Source organism: Aptenodytes patagonicus, chromosome 6 (assembly GCF_965638725.1).
Source record: "Aptenodytes patagonicus chromosome 6, bAptPat1.pri.cur, whole genome shotgun sequence".
Classification (NCBI taxonomy): domain Eukaryota; kingdom Metazoa; phylum Chordata; class Aves; order Sphenisciformes; family Spheniscidae; genus Aptenodytes; species Aptenodytes patagonicus.
In genome coordinates this window covers 46616339-46635013 of record NC_134954.1, presented here as the reverse complement: position 1 = coordinate 46635013, position 18675 = coordinate 46616339, and the positions used below count along the sequence as shown (strand labels likewise).

The 18675-nt window shown below is 45.0% G+C and overlaps 1 protein-coding gene across 2 annotated transcripts in view; it reads left to right on the top strand.

The window, feature by feature from the left end:
• The window catches only part of PARD3B (par-3 family cell polarity regulator beta), a 445805-nt gene extending 431009 nt beyond the window's left edge, over positions 1–14796 (top strand). For both annotated transcript variants that reach the window (XM_076342438.1, XM_076342436.1), the window contains one exon: positions 9970–14796. In XM_076342438.1, the coding sequence (XP_076198553.1) occupies positions 9970–10324 (355 nt within the window). In that variant the 3' untranslated portion in view covers positions 10325–14796. The remainder of the gene's footprint in view (positions 1–9969) is intronic.
• The last annotated feature ends 3879 nt before the right edge of the window (positions 14797–18675 follow it).

The window sequence follows — 18675 nt, the reverse complement described above, 5'->3', positions numbered from 1 at the left end:
CTGCTTAACAACCTGATAACAGTTAATTACATACAGTATTTTTAAATGCAGCAACAGGGAGATAACTCATGCAGAGATGGAGCACAGGCACTGGGACCTCACAACTGAAGGTTAACCTCTTAGTACCCATGTCCCTAAAGAGGCTGGTGGCCTGCAGCTCCGAATCTCACCAGCTTTGAACATTCACTGGCTAGCAGTGACTCAGGGCCATCCACGTAGCAGTTCCTCAGCTGCAGGTAGGGGCAGGGGAAGCTGCACTCAGCCCTGTGACTTGCAGGGCCCCACTTTGAAAGAGCAACCTGTGTGCTCGCGGGTGGGAAATGCAGGGTGGTAAAACAAGGGTTGTCGCCACCACAGGCAGCAGGTAGAGCATGTCCAGTCGGCAGTCACTCCGCTTGCTGCAGCTGCGCTGATGTTCGTGTAACTGTAGAAGCTCTTAAGGAAGAAGCCAGCATAAACACAGCTGGAATGGGCTGCCGTCGCAGGGCGCTTGCGGCCGTCTGCAAGTCACAGCAGCTGCAGTCAGTGCTACTGCTCTCTGGGCACCGGGTGGGACATTTCCGTCTCTCCTAGCCCAGTGGGACTGAGGGGTTTGACCCTTGTTATTTAAAGCTCAACTTCAGGACGTCTGCTGTCAGAGCACCCGCAAAGTTTGTGACTTAATGCAAGTCTAATTAACAGATTTACCTATCCAAATCTGGAGATTTACACACTTCTGTAGAGGCAGCTGTAAAGTTATAACTTCAGCTGTTTATCATGCCCTGAGCCTTTAAATCTCAATTATTAAAGGTGGTGTTTAATGGCTGGCTGGAAAAGGGGTGGTTACCAGAGTGTTAATGGAGTGCGGCAAGCCAGGAAATCTATAATCTAATGCCTGTATAGAAATGAATGGTTCTAACAAAAGAAAATATAGGGGGGGAGGATGTACTTACAGGCTGTTTGTGCTGTTTAGGAGCAAATCAGTACATGAGCAGTAGGGGAACAATGGAGACTCAAATACTGCCTGAAGAAAGAAATAAGAGCTGCTTGTTTTTAAGGTCTCCCTCGCCCCCAAAAAGCAGCCATCGTTCTCCTCTGGATCTTGAGCTTTGCCTTCATTGTGAAGGGGAAAAAAGGGAATGGCACATCCCAGTGAATTTAACAGAATGTCTGGACCCAGAAAGAAACGAAATGGAGGGAAAAATAACCAGCTACAATCACTTTCAAAAATCATCTTCCTTTTTTATTGAAGCATGGTTTTAGTACCCAGTTTGTGCCATCAGAGGCAGAATTGACAGCCATGCTTCATCATGGCAATGGGAGAAAACGCTGTGAGGAATGCTTTAATTTAAATGAGAGATGCTTTAAAAAAAAAAAAAGCCTAAAAGCTTGGTAATAACATTAATAACCACTTCTTACAGGTTTTTACTAGCCCACTAAAGATCAGACAGCATGTTAAGATCCCAGCAGCTGAATAGTAAAGACCTGGGCCCAGGTTGTTATTACTTAGGAAGATTCTTTTAATGACTTCTGTTATTTGTTGAAAATCCTTTGAACAGCACAGCTGAATAATCACCATGCTTTCAATTCATTTCACGTGAAAAATGAGAACAGGATAGAATTTGGGTTTATGTGTTTTTGAAAGCACTTTACAAAAATGGCGTGGATAGCAGTAATGCTGTGAATGGATAGGTGAAGGGAGAAGGCTTCCTTGCTCAGGAGGAGCTCTCCTGGAGCCCGAGTGGTGTGTTTGTTTCCTTCTGAAGAGGCATTTTGACTACAGCAACAGAATTTCTTTTAAATCAAATTAAAATTTCCTGAACCACCACAGGACCTTTAATTTCTACCCTAATAGCCTCCAAAAAAGCAGAGATCTGCATAGAGGTTAGGGTGAGGCAGAAAGCTCTGGATAGTATTTCTGGCTTTTGTGCTGCTGCTGTGCTGGGGCCAGCGTTGGGGTCTCACCTCTCCGCGTCTCTCTCCCTTCTCATTGCTTGCCTGCTCTTGAGGGAAGTAGCTGGCTCTTCTCGCGGCAGGGATAGCGGGATCCCCATGTCCATTGGAGCTACTGCACAGTAATGCAGTACAAATATTGCCATAAGAGAGATTTCACTTTAGCATCTCGCCCCAGTGGTGGCAGTTCTGCATGCGTTCAGTACTTCTTCGTATTAGTTTGAGTTTGCATTGAAATGCAAAATTCAGCTGAGAAACCTAAACATTTGCTTCCCTTGCTGGCTTAAGATGCATTCATCCTTTAAAAAGAAGTTTTCTCCCCTCCAACGTAACTTGGCCAGCATCATCTCAGAAATGTGACGCAAGAGACCAAAGGCCAAGAACTCTTTCAGTCTATAGGGAAGAGCTTTTGGCCCCTGCTGATCTGCAAAACAAAAGACCAAAGGGACCTTAAAATCTCGTCCAGGTCTCTCCCCAACAGAGCATGGGAGTTCCTGAGCAACAAGCATGACTGCTTAGCATTGAGAGTAGGTTACCAATGCCAAGAGGTTAATGACTCACATGGTATTATGTTGTGTTGAATAATGAGTAACATATGAAATGACACATGTTGTAATGACTCACTACTTAAAGTACCAATCTACTTAAGATCCCTTTAAGCTTGAAGAGATCACAGAATAGCGATGTCTTGTACAATAGGCGCTACTTTATTTTATGCCTCCTGGTAGAAGAGATGTACCATGCCTGAGAGCATATGGACAAAAGAAGTGAGGAATTGAGTAGGAAGGATTATTGGACTAGTTGTTTTGAATGCTTATTGGGCATTTATAGAGCACCGGCTAGCATACTTGGGTTTTTGTTGCTGTTGATTTGAGGGTTTTAATCCTGATTATCACAGTTCCTATATTTGTAGGTTGGATTTAGGGAAGGAAAGAAAGGGGAGCTTTGCCTGCAGGATGGGATTATCAGAAGCTGGTCTGAGATCTGCTGTGGAAAATAAACTAATGCTGGAGCAAAGGAGCAACACAATGTTTTATGGCTTTGTTGCTGATGGGAGGGGTTTTAACGAAATGGCACTCTAAATTCTGATGTTAACCGATCTGTGACATAGTTTGCTCCGTTAGGGATTGAGAACAATCAATTTGCTTGCATGCAAAATAGACTGTTCGTGCTGTCATAAGAAATCTTATATAATCTTACAGTAAAGTTTTAAACCTGTCAGACTACTGTTTTCCTATCTTACAGTTGTTTCTGCAGTCTGCTTATCTGAATGGAAAGCTAGTATCTGACTAAACTTTATGCTTGGTCCTGGATGTAAAAACAAGTGGGACACCTAAATGTCTCCAGTTGCTAAGAACTGCCCAGGGAGGTGCTGGAGCCCAACATCTCTCAAAATGTGGCCCTCTGCAAGCAATAGAGGACTTTGTTCTCCAGCCACTTTAAGGCTAGACTTCAACTAGAGTAATATAAACATGTCTATGTACTTACCTTCTGGGATTGTGGTGCTTTTGCTGTTTGTTTTTAAATATTCCAAGCGTAATACTGTAGAGAGAGAAAAACTATGCATATAAGCTCTTATGTTCAGGCCAGTCAAGGCTACTGTTAAACATTGCAAAACTGCATGCAAGGGAAGAGAATCAGGCCTGCCTGTGTTGCATCTGAAACGTACTCTTGCTTGAATTTCAGACAACTCGTATGGATCCCTCCTTCTCCAAATCCAAAACAAATATGAATTCTTTAAAAAGGGGAGAGCGAGAGGGACTTTTCTGCTCTTTTTTCCCCCCCAGTAACACAGGTCATGAAGTGATCATTATTTTTATGGGTCTGCAAAGCCTATAGAAGTCAAAGCTATGTAATATACATTGCAGAGTGTTCTGCTAATCCAGTCCAACCGCAGTCGTGCCTGGCCCAGGGATGAGGGTCTGGTAACTGGAAACCTGACACTGAAGGAATTCCAAACACAGTCCTCAAACTAAAAACAGCTCTCTCTGCATGGCATGTGCTACATGAGAGCCAGGGATTGTATTCGTTTACGTTATCTGATTTTTTAGCCTTGTATTGTTGATAAAAGAACAGGAGAAGAAAGCACCTCCACCAGCTCAGCCCATAAATAATCTGTGTGTGGTGTGTTTGAGGTTAGTATGACATTGCTAGACATCTGCCTTCTTCTGAGAGGTACAAGCCTCTCTCACAGACAGCAGCCACAGAGCACTTCCTTGTGCTGCAGATTCTTCCCAGCATTAAGATACCAAATTTGATTTCCAGTGGCTTTTTAAATGCAAAACCCATCATCGACTATGGGAAGTATTGATCTGAAACAGCAAAGTATATTTGTTATAGGAGTATCTCACCTATTAAGATACAGAGACAGACTTTAACGAAGCTCAGAGTCATGCAGTGATTTTTTTGAAATCTGCAGTGATTTTAAAAAAAAAATATTTTTTTTAAGTTATATGCATATTGAATATTAAGCAACAGAAGTTCTTAGAGCCACTGACTACAAACAGCACTGTGGTGTCTTTAATACTGTATCTGAAGAGATAGGGACTACATGGTCTTTTCAGTCAGTTGTTTTTAGTGTATGTTGAGAAGAGCTTTATAAAGACACAGTGTAATGTATTTGATATTGTAAGATTGTTTGTTTGCATAATTTAATTCTTACAGCAGCTTCTCCTTTCTTCTTTAAAAGTAGATCCTCCTGGCTGAGAACAAACAGCATGCAATCACGATGCATACAATAGAGTTCTTCAGTGAGAATTTGGACACAGATAGGACCTTGTTGCTTTCTCCTGTTCTTTAATCACAGCCTGAGCTGCCTGATGCCATCACCTGGAGTCTCTGTATGTCTTGCTTAGACATAAAAGAGACTGCAGCCAAATGTGGGCTTTCCATTTGCCACTTAGTCTGTGGCTGTCTTTGAAGTTTATTTCAAGAAGTACTCCCTCACAAAGTAAGAAGGCAGTTTATCATGTGAGATTATATCCCTTGCAAAATATTCCCTTAGCAGCGAGAAGGAGACAATGATCTAAGAAGAGAGCATTCCCTTCCTTGCTTTTTACCAGGTACTAAGAGGGTGACCTCTGTGATTCTCCCTATAGAACAGAGGCAAGAAAAACTCTTTGTCATGATGAAATCCAAACCCCCAACATGATGGGGCACAGCATGAACAGCCAGACCGTCATTTTGCTTTCTTTTCTTTTCCGATAACCCAAGCATGTGTCTCGTGGCTGATGTTAAAGGTGACCTGCAAATGGGGGTTAACAATGAAACACAGTAAACCTGAAATGAAATTATTTTTTTCTGGTTGTTTTTTGAAGCATCAGGTATTTAGGCCAGTCAACTGTACAACTGAAGAATTACTGAAATGGGGGCTTTAAAAAAAAGGGAACTGCAGAAAGCAAAAAGTGTTTTAGTTAGTTTTTTGGAAACCTACAGATACCTGTTTAACTTCAATGACTAAATAATATTTTGGGTAAAAGAAGCCTTTCTTAAGTATTCCGAATCCTTTGGTTCAGTTTTAAATAAACCCAGAAGCTCTTAAAAATTCTGCAGCAAAGCCAGAAAATATTAGATTCTATATTCTTTGTGCTTGGAAGATAAATAAAGCAGGGATAGAAAAACAAACTACTTCAGGCTTTACTTGTCATAGAGAAAATAACAACACATGTATTGTTAATTGGACATCAGTCACAAGTTACCTGCTTTATTTGGACAAGGCTAGTTTGTGCTCTTAAAGCTCAAAATGGATCACAGTTCTTACCTGGTGAATCATTTACAAGATAAACCAGTAGAGCTGCTAACCAGCATATGAAATGATACGGCAAAACATGTTTGCAACTGCCTGTCTGTGTGATCTATAATTTCTTTGCAGGGGAAGGTGAGATTTCACTTCCTCACAATAAAATGAACATTTTAAGGGGCACCTTGCCCGTGACATTTTTGAGGAGTGCATTTTTACACTGCCCCACCAGTTTCACTCCTTTCTTGAACCTGGTGCTTCTGCCGCCCTTCCTTCACTGCTTCCTTCAGCAGCAGCCTCTGCTTTTAGCTAGACCTGCATCAGTGATGCATCTTCCAGTGGGAGCCAGCAGAGCTGAACTATCAGCAAAAACACTTTTTGAGCTCTGAGATCAGTTCCTTCCCAGGATGTTGTGTCAGCTTCCCTACCTTCTGCCTGCCATTAATTTTACTGGACCCCCAGGTCAAACAACTGGCCAAAAATCTGGAAAACAGCTGACGGTCAGAGCAGCTCCTACTCAGCATGTCCTCTCAGAGGGCATGCTCCTGGCCTGGTCCTTTTGAGTGGCTGGACCTGCTTGACCCAATTTGTGGATTTTTGATCACTCCCCTGGGTCACTGATTTTCCACTTGAGGTTATTGGTTTGACCCCCAAACTGTGGGTCACTTGGGAGGTGTGATATGGCCCTGTGAACTCTGAACTCATCAGGAGCCAACAAAAACAGCAAGGGAGGGGGAAGAATTTCATTAGGGCCTCCTCAGAGGTGGCAATGTCTGCCACGTGAAAAGGCAGGAGTTGTTTTGCTTCTTGCAGAAACAAGCATAGCTTCTACAAGGGGCTGCCAAGTAGAAAGTGTTTGGTTTGAGTTGTTATGGCAATTTCTTTAAGGATAAACAACAGCATATACTTTTACACCATGAGCTATAAAGTGAAAATTGTGTTGCTTCAGAGGAGCCCTGCTCTTCCTGCCGGGAACTGCCCCCAGTGTCCCAGATTTACTCCTAAAGGTGACAGCATTTCTACAGCCAGAGCTTGGTATCTGTAGGTGTTTCTTCTACCTTAAAAAGATTGACTTTCTGATGGTTAATTTGACACACTTGGGAAGGGAAGGGCTGTTTTTTCCTGTATTTTAAGACTTGTCAGATGGAGGTTCATGTCAGAGGTTCATGGAGGCCCCCCAGGCTGGTTGGTTGCACTGTGAGCAGCTCCCTAAGAACAGACTTCACTGGGCATAGCTGGTAGGTGGGGAAGAATGAATCCTCAGGAAAGAATTCAGCTTCAACTTGCAGTGCTGGTCATAAAAGGGAAGAAAAGTGCTGTCATTGTAGCATGTGTATCAGCACGCATAACACCCACTGGGATCACCAGGGGAAGTGAGCTGGAGAGCATGGTGCAGCCACGAGGATATCTTTCATGAAATTTCCCCCGGTCATGCTGCGCGGCGGCAGCCTTTTGGGCAGTTACCAGCGTTTCCCAAGGTTTCACTCATGCAAGAGTTCTGGTAATCATTGGTTAGAACACTGCTTGTATTATTGCCAAGGCTGCTAAAAAACCTCACATACCTTCTGTCTTCCCGGGGCTTTCCTAAAGGATCCATGTGAAGCAGATGCAAGCCTTGTCTCCATGTACAACCTCTCCTCTCAACTTCTAAGCCCTGACTCTGGGGAAGACACTCAAGAATGATACCACCTATGGGTGTTTCACCCTCAGAGAAGGGAAGCTGGTGCTGAGAGTGAACAGCTTGGACATTTCTTTATTTTTTAAAGAAAGATTTTGCCCTTCCCGCGTGTTCCTCTCTGCAGTTTGTCTACACAACCAGAGACAGTATTAGCTGTAAGTGAACCAATGGTGGATTTAGTTTTGTAGCATAGGTAACAGCAATGAAGACCTGATGGCACAAGCTCAAGCAGCTTGGGTATATGCCTCGGGTCTGGCACACCTGTGCTTTGATTGCTCAGGCTCATCTTCACTGCACAGTCCTAGGTCAAAGCTGCCTGAATGCACTACCCTCTGCACAGTCACAGCTTCTGTGGCAGCAGTGTCACACTGTCTCCTAGAACTGGACCGGCTGAGCTTTCCTGGAAACAGCTCTTTTGGCTGGATGGCAAAACACATCCCCCTCTTTTCCTGCAACATCCAGACCTCTCGTGTGAATTGAGGGATGAGCTGTGTGCTGAAGGCTCAGTAGATGATGCTGGTGGCTCAGTCCTGTTCTCAACAGTCATTTTGGTACCAATTAATCTTAAATTTGTTATTTTAGAGTAATTCAATTTTGCAGTTAGAGCTCTGTCCAAAAGCTACCTGGCTGTTCAGTGAATTCTGGATCAGGTTCCAAGCTCAGTCCCTTTATAATGTGACCCACAAGAATTTGGTTGATTATAGCTGCCGATGAGAACATCTTATAAAATCTAATATACAGGATTTTGAGCATTATTCTTATATTAAAAGGTGATGGGTGTAGGTTTGACGTTTGTTCCTGTTGGTTTGCTGCTTGACACAAAGCAGTTCCTACCATTGCAGAAGCCTTTTATGATTGGAAGTGCATTTTTGCGCACAGAGGAATCAAAAGCTGAGTGTGATGGGACTGACTAGTGAACAAGTTTCATATAGAAATACACGGAGCAACTCTTTGGCCTGCTGTGGAAATTAGGCTTTGTTGCAAGGCGTAGGTGTGTGAGCAGAGACAGCAGTTGTCTCAATACATGCGGTTAAGAGTCCTTTTAGTATCTCAGAGGGTGGCTTCATGCCCTTCAGCACTTTGTCTGGACTGTCTCACCCGGAGGGGGGGGGGGGGGGGGGTGCGGGGGGGAAGCCAGGAGTGCCTGTCTTTTATAATGTTCTGTTTTTAAAGCAAAAAGTCTCTGGGGAGCATAGGGTCCTAAAAGTCCAAGGCCTGGAATTCTTCCTTTTGCTCTTTCCATTTTAAACAGGAAACATTTGTACTAAGTTATTCCAGGGGGAGAATTGTAGGTTCATTTCAAGGCAGATAATGTTTGTTCATTGCCTATGTCCATGATTTACCCCATGGGCTTAAACGAGTGCAGCAGAAAACCACATGTTTTGTTTTACTTCATGCAAAACAAGTTCCAGTGGAGTCTGGGAGCCCAGATTAAGAAAGGGGGAGCATGCTTGTAAAATCTGTATGAACAAAAGAGAGGCATTGACGAATTGTGAACACCTGATCTGCTCTACCAGAATGATGACTTTCTTAATAAATCTATGCAAAGAATATTTAAACAGTTGATGAGTTCAGTCCCAAAGCCACAGAGCAGGTGTAATTGATTTATACTTTCAGCCCCTGTTTTGGGTCAAAACCCTGCCATCGTCCTTCAGCTCTCACTTGGAAAGAAGCTTCCTCTGCAGTGAATGGGAGATTTTGCCCAAAGCGCAAAGACCTTTGCAATCAGACTGGCAAAAACTCCTAATTGAGTTGAACTTTTGGGGATGCTCTGGTGATACGTCTGTGAGAACAATTATTTCTGCCATTTCGGAAGTATCACAAGTTAAGCTGTACTAGGAAAAAATATCAATGCTTCATTAGTGCAAATCATGGAATTAAGATGCAGAAAGCTACAGAGAGGGCTCCATGGCACATCCTCAGGAATGACATGTTCACATGTTGCTTTTCACGTGAACTAGAGCTTGTCAGATCCATACTGATGCAGACAAGTTACAGGGCTGTTGTAGTATCAGGCCTTCTAGATCACAGGAGTTTTTTTTAAACACCCTTGGCAGCTCACCCATTAAACACAGGTATTGTAGCCTGACATCCCAAGTGTTTCTTTCAGGAGTTCCAGTTTTTCCAACTGTGGTGTTTGGAAAGTTTTAAAGTTTGACATGTTAGGAGAAAAAATAGTGGGAAATGGCTTGGAAAGCGTGAATATTTGTGCATGTAAAGCTTATGGGATTTGCAGATTTGCAGACCCAACTCATCTGTTTATCCTGAGGCTAGATAAGATTCAGTCAAATATGCATTGTTTAAAGGAGCTTTGTTTCCATTATGGCAAATGGATCACAGGAGGCTGACTTTGGGAGCTGAAGGGCTCCAGTGCTCCCCCATTGTAAAAGGGCTGTGATGTGTGCTGGACCCTTCCTCCAGCGTCCTGGGTGTTACAGACTTTTGTAGCATGCAGGTGGGAGGCTTGTTATCCTTCAGAAGTTCTTTTGATTCATCTGGACCTGTCATGCTTGAGGTGGCATTTCCTTTCCCAAAGTAAATGTAGACTGTGAGTACAATAATGTGTCGCTGGGCTAGTAGACTGCCTTTTTATGTGCTTTATTATGTTTTTCCTCCTCAGGCGTGGACCTGCAGAACCACTGGAATATTTAACAGGGCCACGAGTAATATACAAAGAGAGAGATCTTCCCTACTACCAAGGAGGACAGCCTGTTGTCCACCCATCTAAGGGGAACTACATCCGTGCGCCAGATGCAAGAGTGGCAGAATTGAGGTACCCCCAGTACTACCCAGCCCAGCCCATCACAAGCCAGCATAAAGGACCCCTCCGGCAGGACGTGCCACCTTCCCCTCCTCAGTCTCACCGAGCACCAGCTTATAATGAAATTGTCCGACACCGTGGGACCAGTCCAGACCAGTACCAGTACAGGCAACAGGATCCCAGGCAGAAGAACCCCATGACTGCAGCTGTATAGCCACGCACAGGACTTGCCAGCACAGCCCGGGAGGAATCCCATCGGACGTCATCCTTGTAGAGTTGTTCCTAAGCGTAGCTGCCTGTAAGAATGGCACATGAGACCTGGAGTCGTTCTTACTGAGCTGGCCTCAGCATAGGTGCTTTCTAACAGGCGAACTAAAGCCACGTGAGGTACGATGTGTTTTGAGTACATGAGGTACCAGACAGTTGAGTATTTTTTAATTCCTTTTAAAAATAGAAAGTGGCTGCTGGAAATGAAGCGCAACACTTAATACACCTCAGGGCTATTTACCAAACCCAGTTACACCTATACAGTATGTAGCTGTCTGTATAAGGGCAGTGGTGTCACCAGAGTTCATTTCAGAGTGCTGTTGTAGAGCCTTTAAGTGAGAACGCAGCATGCAGTATGGACTTTGTACAGAGCTGGGGATCTGGTGTAATCCAGTGTGTGATCGTGAGTTGACAAGGGACTGCCGCGGAGGTAGCAGCCGCATCCCAGGCACGTTCAGACCAGCAGCTCTGTGCTTTAAGGATGCTGCAGTTCCAGATTTGTAATCTGGCCTCTGTCTTCCTCTTTCTGTTTGGTGGTGGCAGCATTTATCTTGTAGCCTTCATTTTTTGCAGTTTGTGTAGCAAGAGTCTTCTCTTGTTGCACCTGCTGCATTTGGAGTAAGGTGAAAAGCTTTATCTGCCGTGCTTGGGCAGTCTCGCAGAGGACAAGGCAGCCAGCCACCTGAGAAGTGTGTGTCTGTAGGTGTTCGTGTGTGTGCTTGTGAGCATTTCTTAGTTATACATTGTGCACTCTTTAAATGTAAACCCTGGAGGTCAGATCCTCAGCTGCTTTCAGTAAGTGTCGCTGTTGGGGTTTCAGTGGAGCTGGCCTATAAGAAGTGGCTGAGGAGGTGAACGCAGGCATGGACTCCATAACTCATATTAAGTTACTGTATCAGGTGCTGCCTTGGCTCCGGCAGGGCAGCCCCTTCGGGCCGGGGTTACAGCAAAGTGCCTGCCAGCAGTGTGCCCTGCCCTCGCGAGCCTGCCGCCGCATGAAGGCAGCTGTCGGTGCGGGGCCCACCCTCAGTCCCCCAAGTGAAGCCCAGCCTCGGGCAGTGCCAGGCCGGTGCCAAGTGCCAAACTACTCGAGTTCCTGCAGCCAGGGGCCATCAGGCCAGCGGGGAAAGGGGCTTTTCACAGCACGGGGTGAGGGAAAAGACAAGGAAAGCAACAAGGGAGGGCTTCAAGACCCTGGGGCCCAGGAGGAAGAGGAGAGAATAGTTGTTGGTAGCAAGTTATTTGCAGCAGTGCATAGAAAGAGAGAAGGTGTGGGTGCGGAGAGGGGGCCAGCAGCGCAGCAGAGCTGTGGGGGGACAGGGCAGTGGGGTACATGCCCGGCTCTTTGCCCCGCGCAGCCTGAGCTTGCTCTGCAGCCAGCCATCCTGGGAGGAGGTTAGAAATGCATGTCCCCAGCCACAGGGACTTGTGCTACCCGGCCCAACAGGGCTGTGGGTGCTCAAAGATTTGTCTCACGGATTTTGTCGCAGGGAAACCATACAGTCTTGCCACCTAAAAATACATTTTGTGAAGTTTCCAAGTGTCCTTAATTCCTCGACTTCTGCCTTTTGGGAGTGTTATTAAACCGTTCGGGCTCCTCTCCTCATCAGGGAGAGACTGTGACCTGGCCAAGGATTAAGCACAAGGATTTCTTTGATGTCTTTTTGACACCTTTGGTATGCAACAGATTAAATCACATAGGTCACTTCCCAGGTATTAAATATCACTGGGAAGGTTTGTCCTGATAGGAGCGTGTCCCTTTACTAGACATCCCTGGGAAAAGGGCTTGTTAAGAGTAAGAGGTCCGTAAGGCACAGGGCAGGGTGGGTCTATGTGCTTGCTGCTTTCCAGGGGCCGCCGCTGGTAGGTAACGGCCCTGATGAGAAGCAGTGTTTAATCCCAGCCAACTTTTCTTCTGTGCTGCTAATGTTGGTGAGAGACTAGCATAACCCTGAGGCAAGGGGAGCACTTGCGGCTGCCCAGCTGGCCAGCAGGCTCTAGCATTTGCATTCACAACAATCTCTACCCACCAGCTGGGCTGGGAAGCAGGGGAGAGGAGACAGTTTTGGGGTGGTGGGGGAACATCTCAGTGATTCAGATACAGGGCGGGACTCCCTGGGGCAGGGGCAGGCACAGCTCTAAATCCAGTCAGGAGGAAGCATTGGTGGGAGGGAGAGAGGGAGAGGAATGCAGCCGATTATGAAGCAAGTGTGTTTGGTTCTTGTTCCATTTCTTTCTGCTCTCTTCCCTAGTAATGTAGGAGGGAAAAACCTCTGGAGGGAGGGTTGGATGTAAAGCTGGATGTCTCTTGGTACCCTCCATAAATAAGGCGCATTCCCCAAGGAAACTCTGCCTGTCATGTACGTGCTGTACACAGCCTTGTACTTCTCTCAGAGAGTTTTAGATGCTGTAGGATACTCAGCCAGGACTTGGCAGCCACAGGGTAGCCGCTGGTATTATGAAGGCCCGCTGAAAGTGAATCGAAAACAAATTAAAATACTTTCCTTTCCCTCCTTGAAATATAACCCCTGATACATTTGATCCAGCTGTAAAGAAACTAACATGTTTGTGACAGTGGCTTTATCAAGCCAGGCCACAATTAAGAACAGCTCTGAATATAAGCTACTGCCTTTATAAATCACTCTCAACTAACCCTTCAAATGGCATCACAGCACAGTGAACAAAACTTATTTACAGTATTTCAGGAGCCAGGGCCAAATAAAACCTGGATGGAAACAGCTCCTGGGTTATTTATAGCCTTTGAAGGACCTGCGCAATTGTCTCCCCATAACCTGAATCTCTCCTTAAGACCTCCCCTTGACTGCATCGGCTCCACTCGGTTGAGGCGGACAGATCAAACGAACACCTTCTGAGCTGTTAATCTTACCCAACACGTTATTAAATGATGCTTCTGCTGTTAGAGCAGTACAGAGCTTCTTCAAAAAAAAAAAAAGTGCTACAAGTATAATATATGGATGCGTCCTACAGGTGAGGAGCTAAGGAGGAAGAACAGTCTGACCTAGCTGGGGGAACAAGACCAAAAAGTATTACAGAGCATCTCATCAATCTCTGGTGCCATTGTTCTGGGAGAAAATTGCCATTTGCTGGTTTAATATCTGGTAGTGGTACAGTATTTTCAAAAGTATAATGTGTAACTACAGTATATATAGTCAGCTTCTCTGCAGTGTAAAATATATGATTTTAGCACCATATTGTGGAAAAATATGTACCGTGCAGAATTCATGAGGTGCTACAATTGACGGTTGAAAATACACACTTGCAAAATCCAAAAGAGCCGTTAAGTAACAAGTTGTTCTTTTCCCCATATGCCCATATGTTTGGGAAAATTATGAGTCTGAAATGCTCTTAACACGTAATTGCCTCGCACTCCCTCATCCAAAATGTGCCAGTCCAGCAGTAAAGTTACTGACGTAGCGGGTGTGAAGGGAGAGTTTGGGTTTGCCACAGGAGCAGCGTGCCGTAAGTGTGCGTGTGAACAGGAGTCAAGACAAGGGGGAGAGAGGCCCGCTCCCACGTGAAGCTGGAAGCTTTGATTTCCTGAGCTGGTGGCGTGCAGCCTGCGTTTCTGGCTCTGGCGCAGGGCCAGCCGGGCCCAGCAGTTGAAAGATTAAGAGATAGAAAAAGAGCCTGTGGATTTTCTGAGTGACCACCCACTAGTGAGCCATGATCTTGGCCTGCAAGCAGACATTACCACTGTGATATATTATGATGCAGAAGTCTCTATGCACCCCTCGAATGCATAAAGAAATATCAATTGCCCTTTGTGGGGAAGAAAAAAAAAGGGGAACTAAGCATTAAAAAAAAAAAAGGCTCCTGCCTTGAAAAAGTGCATGCAGCCCTGAATCCCAATTCACTCCAGCTTCCTGATCTAGAAATAGCTTCACATGCTGCCTAATTTTTTTAGAGATGAATTGTGCTACCTCCTCCTCCCAGCCATCACAGATTTGTTTATCAGAGAGTTGGTGCTGTGAGTGAATCCCACCGACTGCTCTGCCAGGGCCGCATCCTGACGCTCTGCTCTGAGCAGGGGCTGCTTTGCATTTCCGAAAGGACTTACACCTGTGCTCTCCATCACAGCTGTTCTGCAGAGCCTCTAAGCCTTACGTGCAAAATCGGAAGCGCTATTCGCTATCTCTGCATAGAAGAGAAGGCTTTATAACACACTATTCTGTTATTGTGGGGGAAAGAGAGGTGTTTGTGATCATGACAATACCTGTGTGTTTAAGTGAAGCTGATTTAAAAATCATGCGTGATTGTTTTGGGGGAGAAATTTAACACACAATTTGAGAGGTTTTTTCTAGTACCACATCAAAAATTTTGATCTTTTGTTACATCTGGCTATATAAATTTTACCTGTTTTATTTTGCATTAAAATAAAGGTTTTAAGACTATATATGATTATGTATTTGTATGTAGAGTCTTTCTCCTCTTTGTATCTACAAAGCCACCCTCATCCCTGGATGTGATTTGATATTAGGAGATCACGCGTGATCAGGCCGGATCAGAATTGGTAAGGTGACTTTAAAAAAAAAAAAAAAAAACAAAAAAACAAAAACAAAACACAACAGCCATGCGCTGCCTTGTAGAATAAAAACATCACAGGGCTTAACTTGATTCCCTCTCAAATCTGCATTGTCTTCAGTTGTAGAGCCGGAGTCCTGATTTCATAGCCCTGATTGAAAGGAGAAGCGAGAGAGAGTCCCTTGCCATCTCGGCGAATTTCAGCTTAGGCAACTGCATGTTTGTTGCAGAAGTTCCCCAGACAGTTTCATCTCAACATTGAGCTCTTCTCTTGCTGTCGATAACAACTGAGGTGTTCTGCGGCCATGTAGCAGGTACCAGGTCCAACCAGCTGAGGCTGTATTTCAGCAAGATGGCTGCAGCGCTATCTTGTCAGAGATTTAGGACTCCTTGAAAGTTTTACACAGGTACTTAACTGGAGGTACGTGGGTCATTTCACTGAAGCTGATGACACTACTTTTCATACTCCAGATTATACGCAAGCGTAAATCTTTGTAGGATCAGAGCTATGGGTTGCAGAGCACACTGAGATTCAGGCAAGAGTGTTATGTTAGATGAAGTAATTTTCAAAATAGCAGATATTTAAGTGAAAAGTCACTAGAACAGGGAGAAAGAAGAATGTACCCTTTCTGAGACAAAAATTTTGTTTTACTACAAAGAAAAACAGTGAAAGAACAAAACAGAAGGACAGAAAAGTGCAGCATGTTTACAACACAAGATATAGCAGAAATTGCAGTAACGGTTCAGTAAAAATAAATGTGTACTGCACTCCAAAACATTTTGAATGCAAATCTTGGTGTTTATGGCCAAGACAGTTCATGGGCAACTCTGCGTCAATTTTAGCATGTATTAAATTATAATTCACATAGATGCCAATTTTAAAAGTTATCAGGTCATAACTTGCACTCATAGCTAAAAACTGGACAAATAAAACACTGATACCTCAGCTTCTCCTTCTGCTGAAGTTGTACAAAGAGTGGCAAAAGACAAACTAGGAGTGTAATAAAAGCTGGAAACTCAGTGACCACAGTTTCAGAAGGTGCTCCTTCTGCCTTGGCGGTGGTCTCCCATGGTTTCCCCATGGCAGCACTCACTTCCCTAGGACCTGGGCTCAAGTTAAGATCTGTTTTGCAGTCACTACCGTGTCTGCATAAAGAAGTATGTGGAGCCCTTTGACTGTTAATTAATTTTAATGAACCAGACTACACCCTCATGAGACTTGTATTCTGCTGTAAGCAGTGTGGGATGTAGTGCCTTTCCCCACGGAGGGTCTCGGAGCTGGGTTACTCACCCCAGCAGAAGTGCAGTGACCCGCTGCAATGTGGCAGCAGTTGAGCACTACCCGGGGGCAGAGCATAGCAGCCTCTCAGGGATGAGGACCGTGGCAGCTGTGCTACTTGGGAGGCTTTCGGGAAGCAAAATGCCATTATCAAGATCGGAGTGGAGCTGGGCTCCTCCTGCAGCCTCCCAGAAGGCATTCGGGGCTTTTAATAAGCCCCAGAGGCCTCTGGCTCAAAGGCTCTGGAGGCCTCCTGAGGAGGTCGCTCAGGGTCCCTGTGCTTGGTGCGCTCATCCCTGCAGAGAAGGCACGGAGGCACTGAGGCATGGCTTGGGAAAGTGTGGAAACAAATGAGACTGAGAAGGGATCCTACTTCCCAAGCAGGGGATCTGCTCTGGGGAGGGCAGCTCTGCTGCTGTTTTTCCCCATCGGCTGGAAGGGAGAGCCTGATACAAGCAACCGGAGAGACAGGATTGCTCTGGGAATCAGGAAGGAGAGGTGGGGCGGGGGGAGTGGGAAATGACAGGGAGAGGTAACTGGAGCAAAGGAAAAGGGATGAGAAATTAAAATAGGTTGGGAAGAGGAACGGGGAGGGGGGGAGGTGTCAGACCTAAGCAGGAAATACATGGTGGAGAGAAGAGGGGATTGTCCCCGATGTGTGAAGTTCATGTACCAACAAGGAAGGTGGCACTTTCTGATATGCTGACTGCTGCTCCCCAATTTCCGTTTTGCATCCCAGGCTTGTGACACCCCCCCACTGAGCCCAGAGTCAGGACCTGTTTGCAGCACAAAGCACCCATGCCTGAGGGAGGAAGCAGAAGGGCAAGTAGGAATTGTGAGGAAACCCATCAGCCAGCCCGGGGAGAGAGAGGCACCCACCACCGCCCCCTCCTCTAGATCACATCTTGCCAAATCTCATGGCCTGCTCCCCACACGCCTCCCTTCACCTCCCTGGGTACCACTGGCACCACAAAGTCCCCTTCCCTAACTGCCTCTTTCATCCCCCGTTCCCCCCGATCTCTGATGTCCCCAAAGCCACATTGACCTACGAACACAACTTTTGCCTTCACTGCTGAGAAGCCTTGAGCCATCTGTGAGCGTAGGTAACCAATACCAAGAGTTTTACTGGCACCTGAAAGCGATATGGAGTCAAAGCATGCGGCCCACAGGGCCGGCGTTCCTGCACAGTGCAGGCTGGGCCTGTGCCGTCGTTACAGACAGGGGCAAGTTGCACTCACTTTTGAATCGGTTGCTTTGTGGGTATAAATTGCAAGAAAGACACAGATTTTATCTCCGCCGTCTTTTTGCTTGTCTAGAACAAGCCTTTGTCGTGCACAAAAGCTGTTTTATTGCTCGCCTGGCACAAAAATCCTGAACCAGTTTCAGGGGCCAAAAAGGTGATTATAGTCTTTAAAACAGAATTAATTTTCAAACCGTTCCCAAAATATGCCTGACAAACTAACCCAAGCCAGACGAGTTGGCTGTGTTCACGACAAAAAAAACTCAGTGCAGAGGAAACAGCCCTGCTTCGCTTTTCCAGAATATCTGCATCTGAAAGAAAATAATTTATTGGGAAATACATACAGTAGAGTAAAATTGCAAAATAAGACATTCAGTGAGGACTCTATATAAAACCGTGCCCTTTGCCTCAAGCAGGTAATGAATAAAAATGATATAAAGAAGGAATGAACATTCAATGTTTTATATTTAAAATACATTTTGTGAGGAAAACAATGTGGCATAGAAACAGGACTGAAAGGTTCTCCAAGATAATGCCAGAAGCTGCAAGATGTTAGCAGCATTGTCGTATGAGTTTCAAGGTGTAGGTTTTTAATTTTCTCTTATGAATCACAGAAGCAGTCGTGAAAGCTGTCATTAAAATTCATTACAAGAAAAGTAAACTTACATTAAAACCTACCCCATTCTTCTCCGAATTCTTGGTACTGGTTAGGAAGCAGTGTCTGCTTCTCTGCCAAAACCTTACCTACGCAATGTGATTTAATCTCTAGGCTCTGTTAAATTGGAGTTTTCATACATCACATCCTTCAATCCAGAGTACAAAGAAAAAAAAAAAAAAAAAACTGCAGCCTAGATTTTCAAACCAGCAAGCTACGATTTTAAGAGGCTTCATCTGCCATGATTTTTCTAGGAATGAAAAGAGAATAAAAAAATAGAGCAAATATGAAGAAACTAGTTTATAAGTAAATAAAAGTAAATAAACCAGCCCTCCCTCCCCTTTTCCCTTCCTCCTAGATATATATATGCACATACATACATGCACATATACTTATGTATTGCTGCTTTTGATCTAAAAGCCAACTTATTTCTAGCCATTCCCTCTCTCCCAAGGAGAGTCAGTAGTTAACAGCGATGTATGCACGTGAGAAAAGTGGTAAAAACGGTGACCTCCTAGTTCGTGAGTGGATGGATGTACAGAACAACCGGGACTGAGCTGTGCCCAGCAAAGGGAGGAGGAA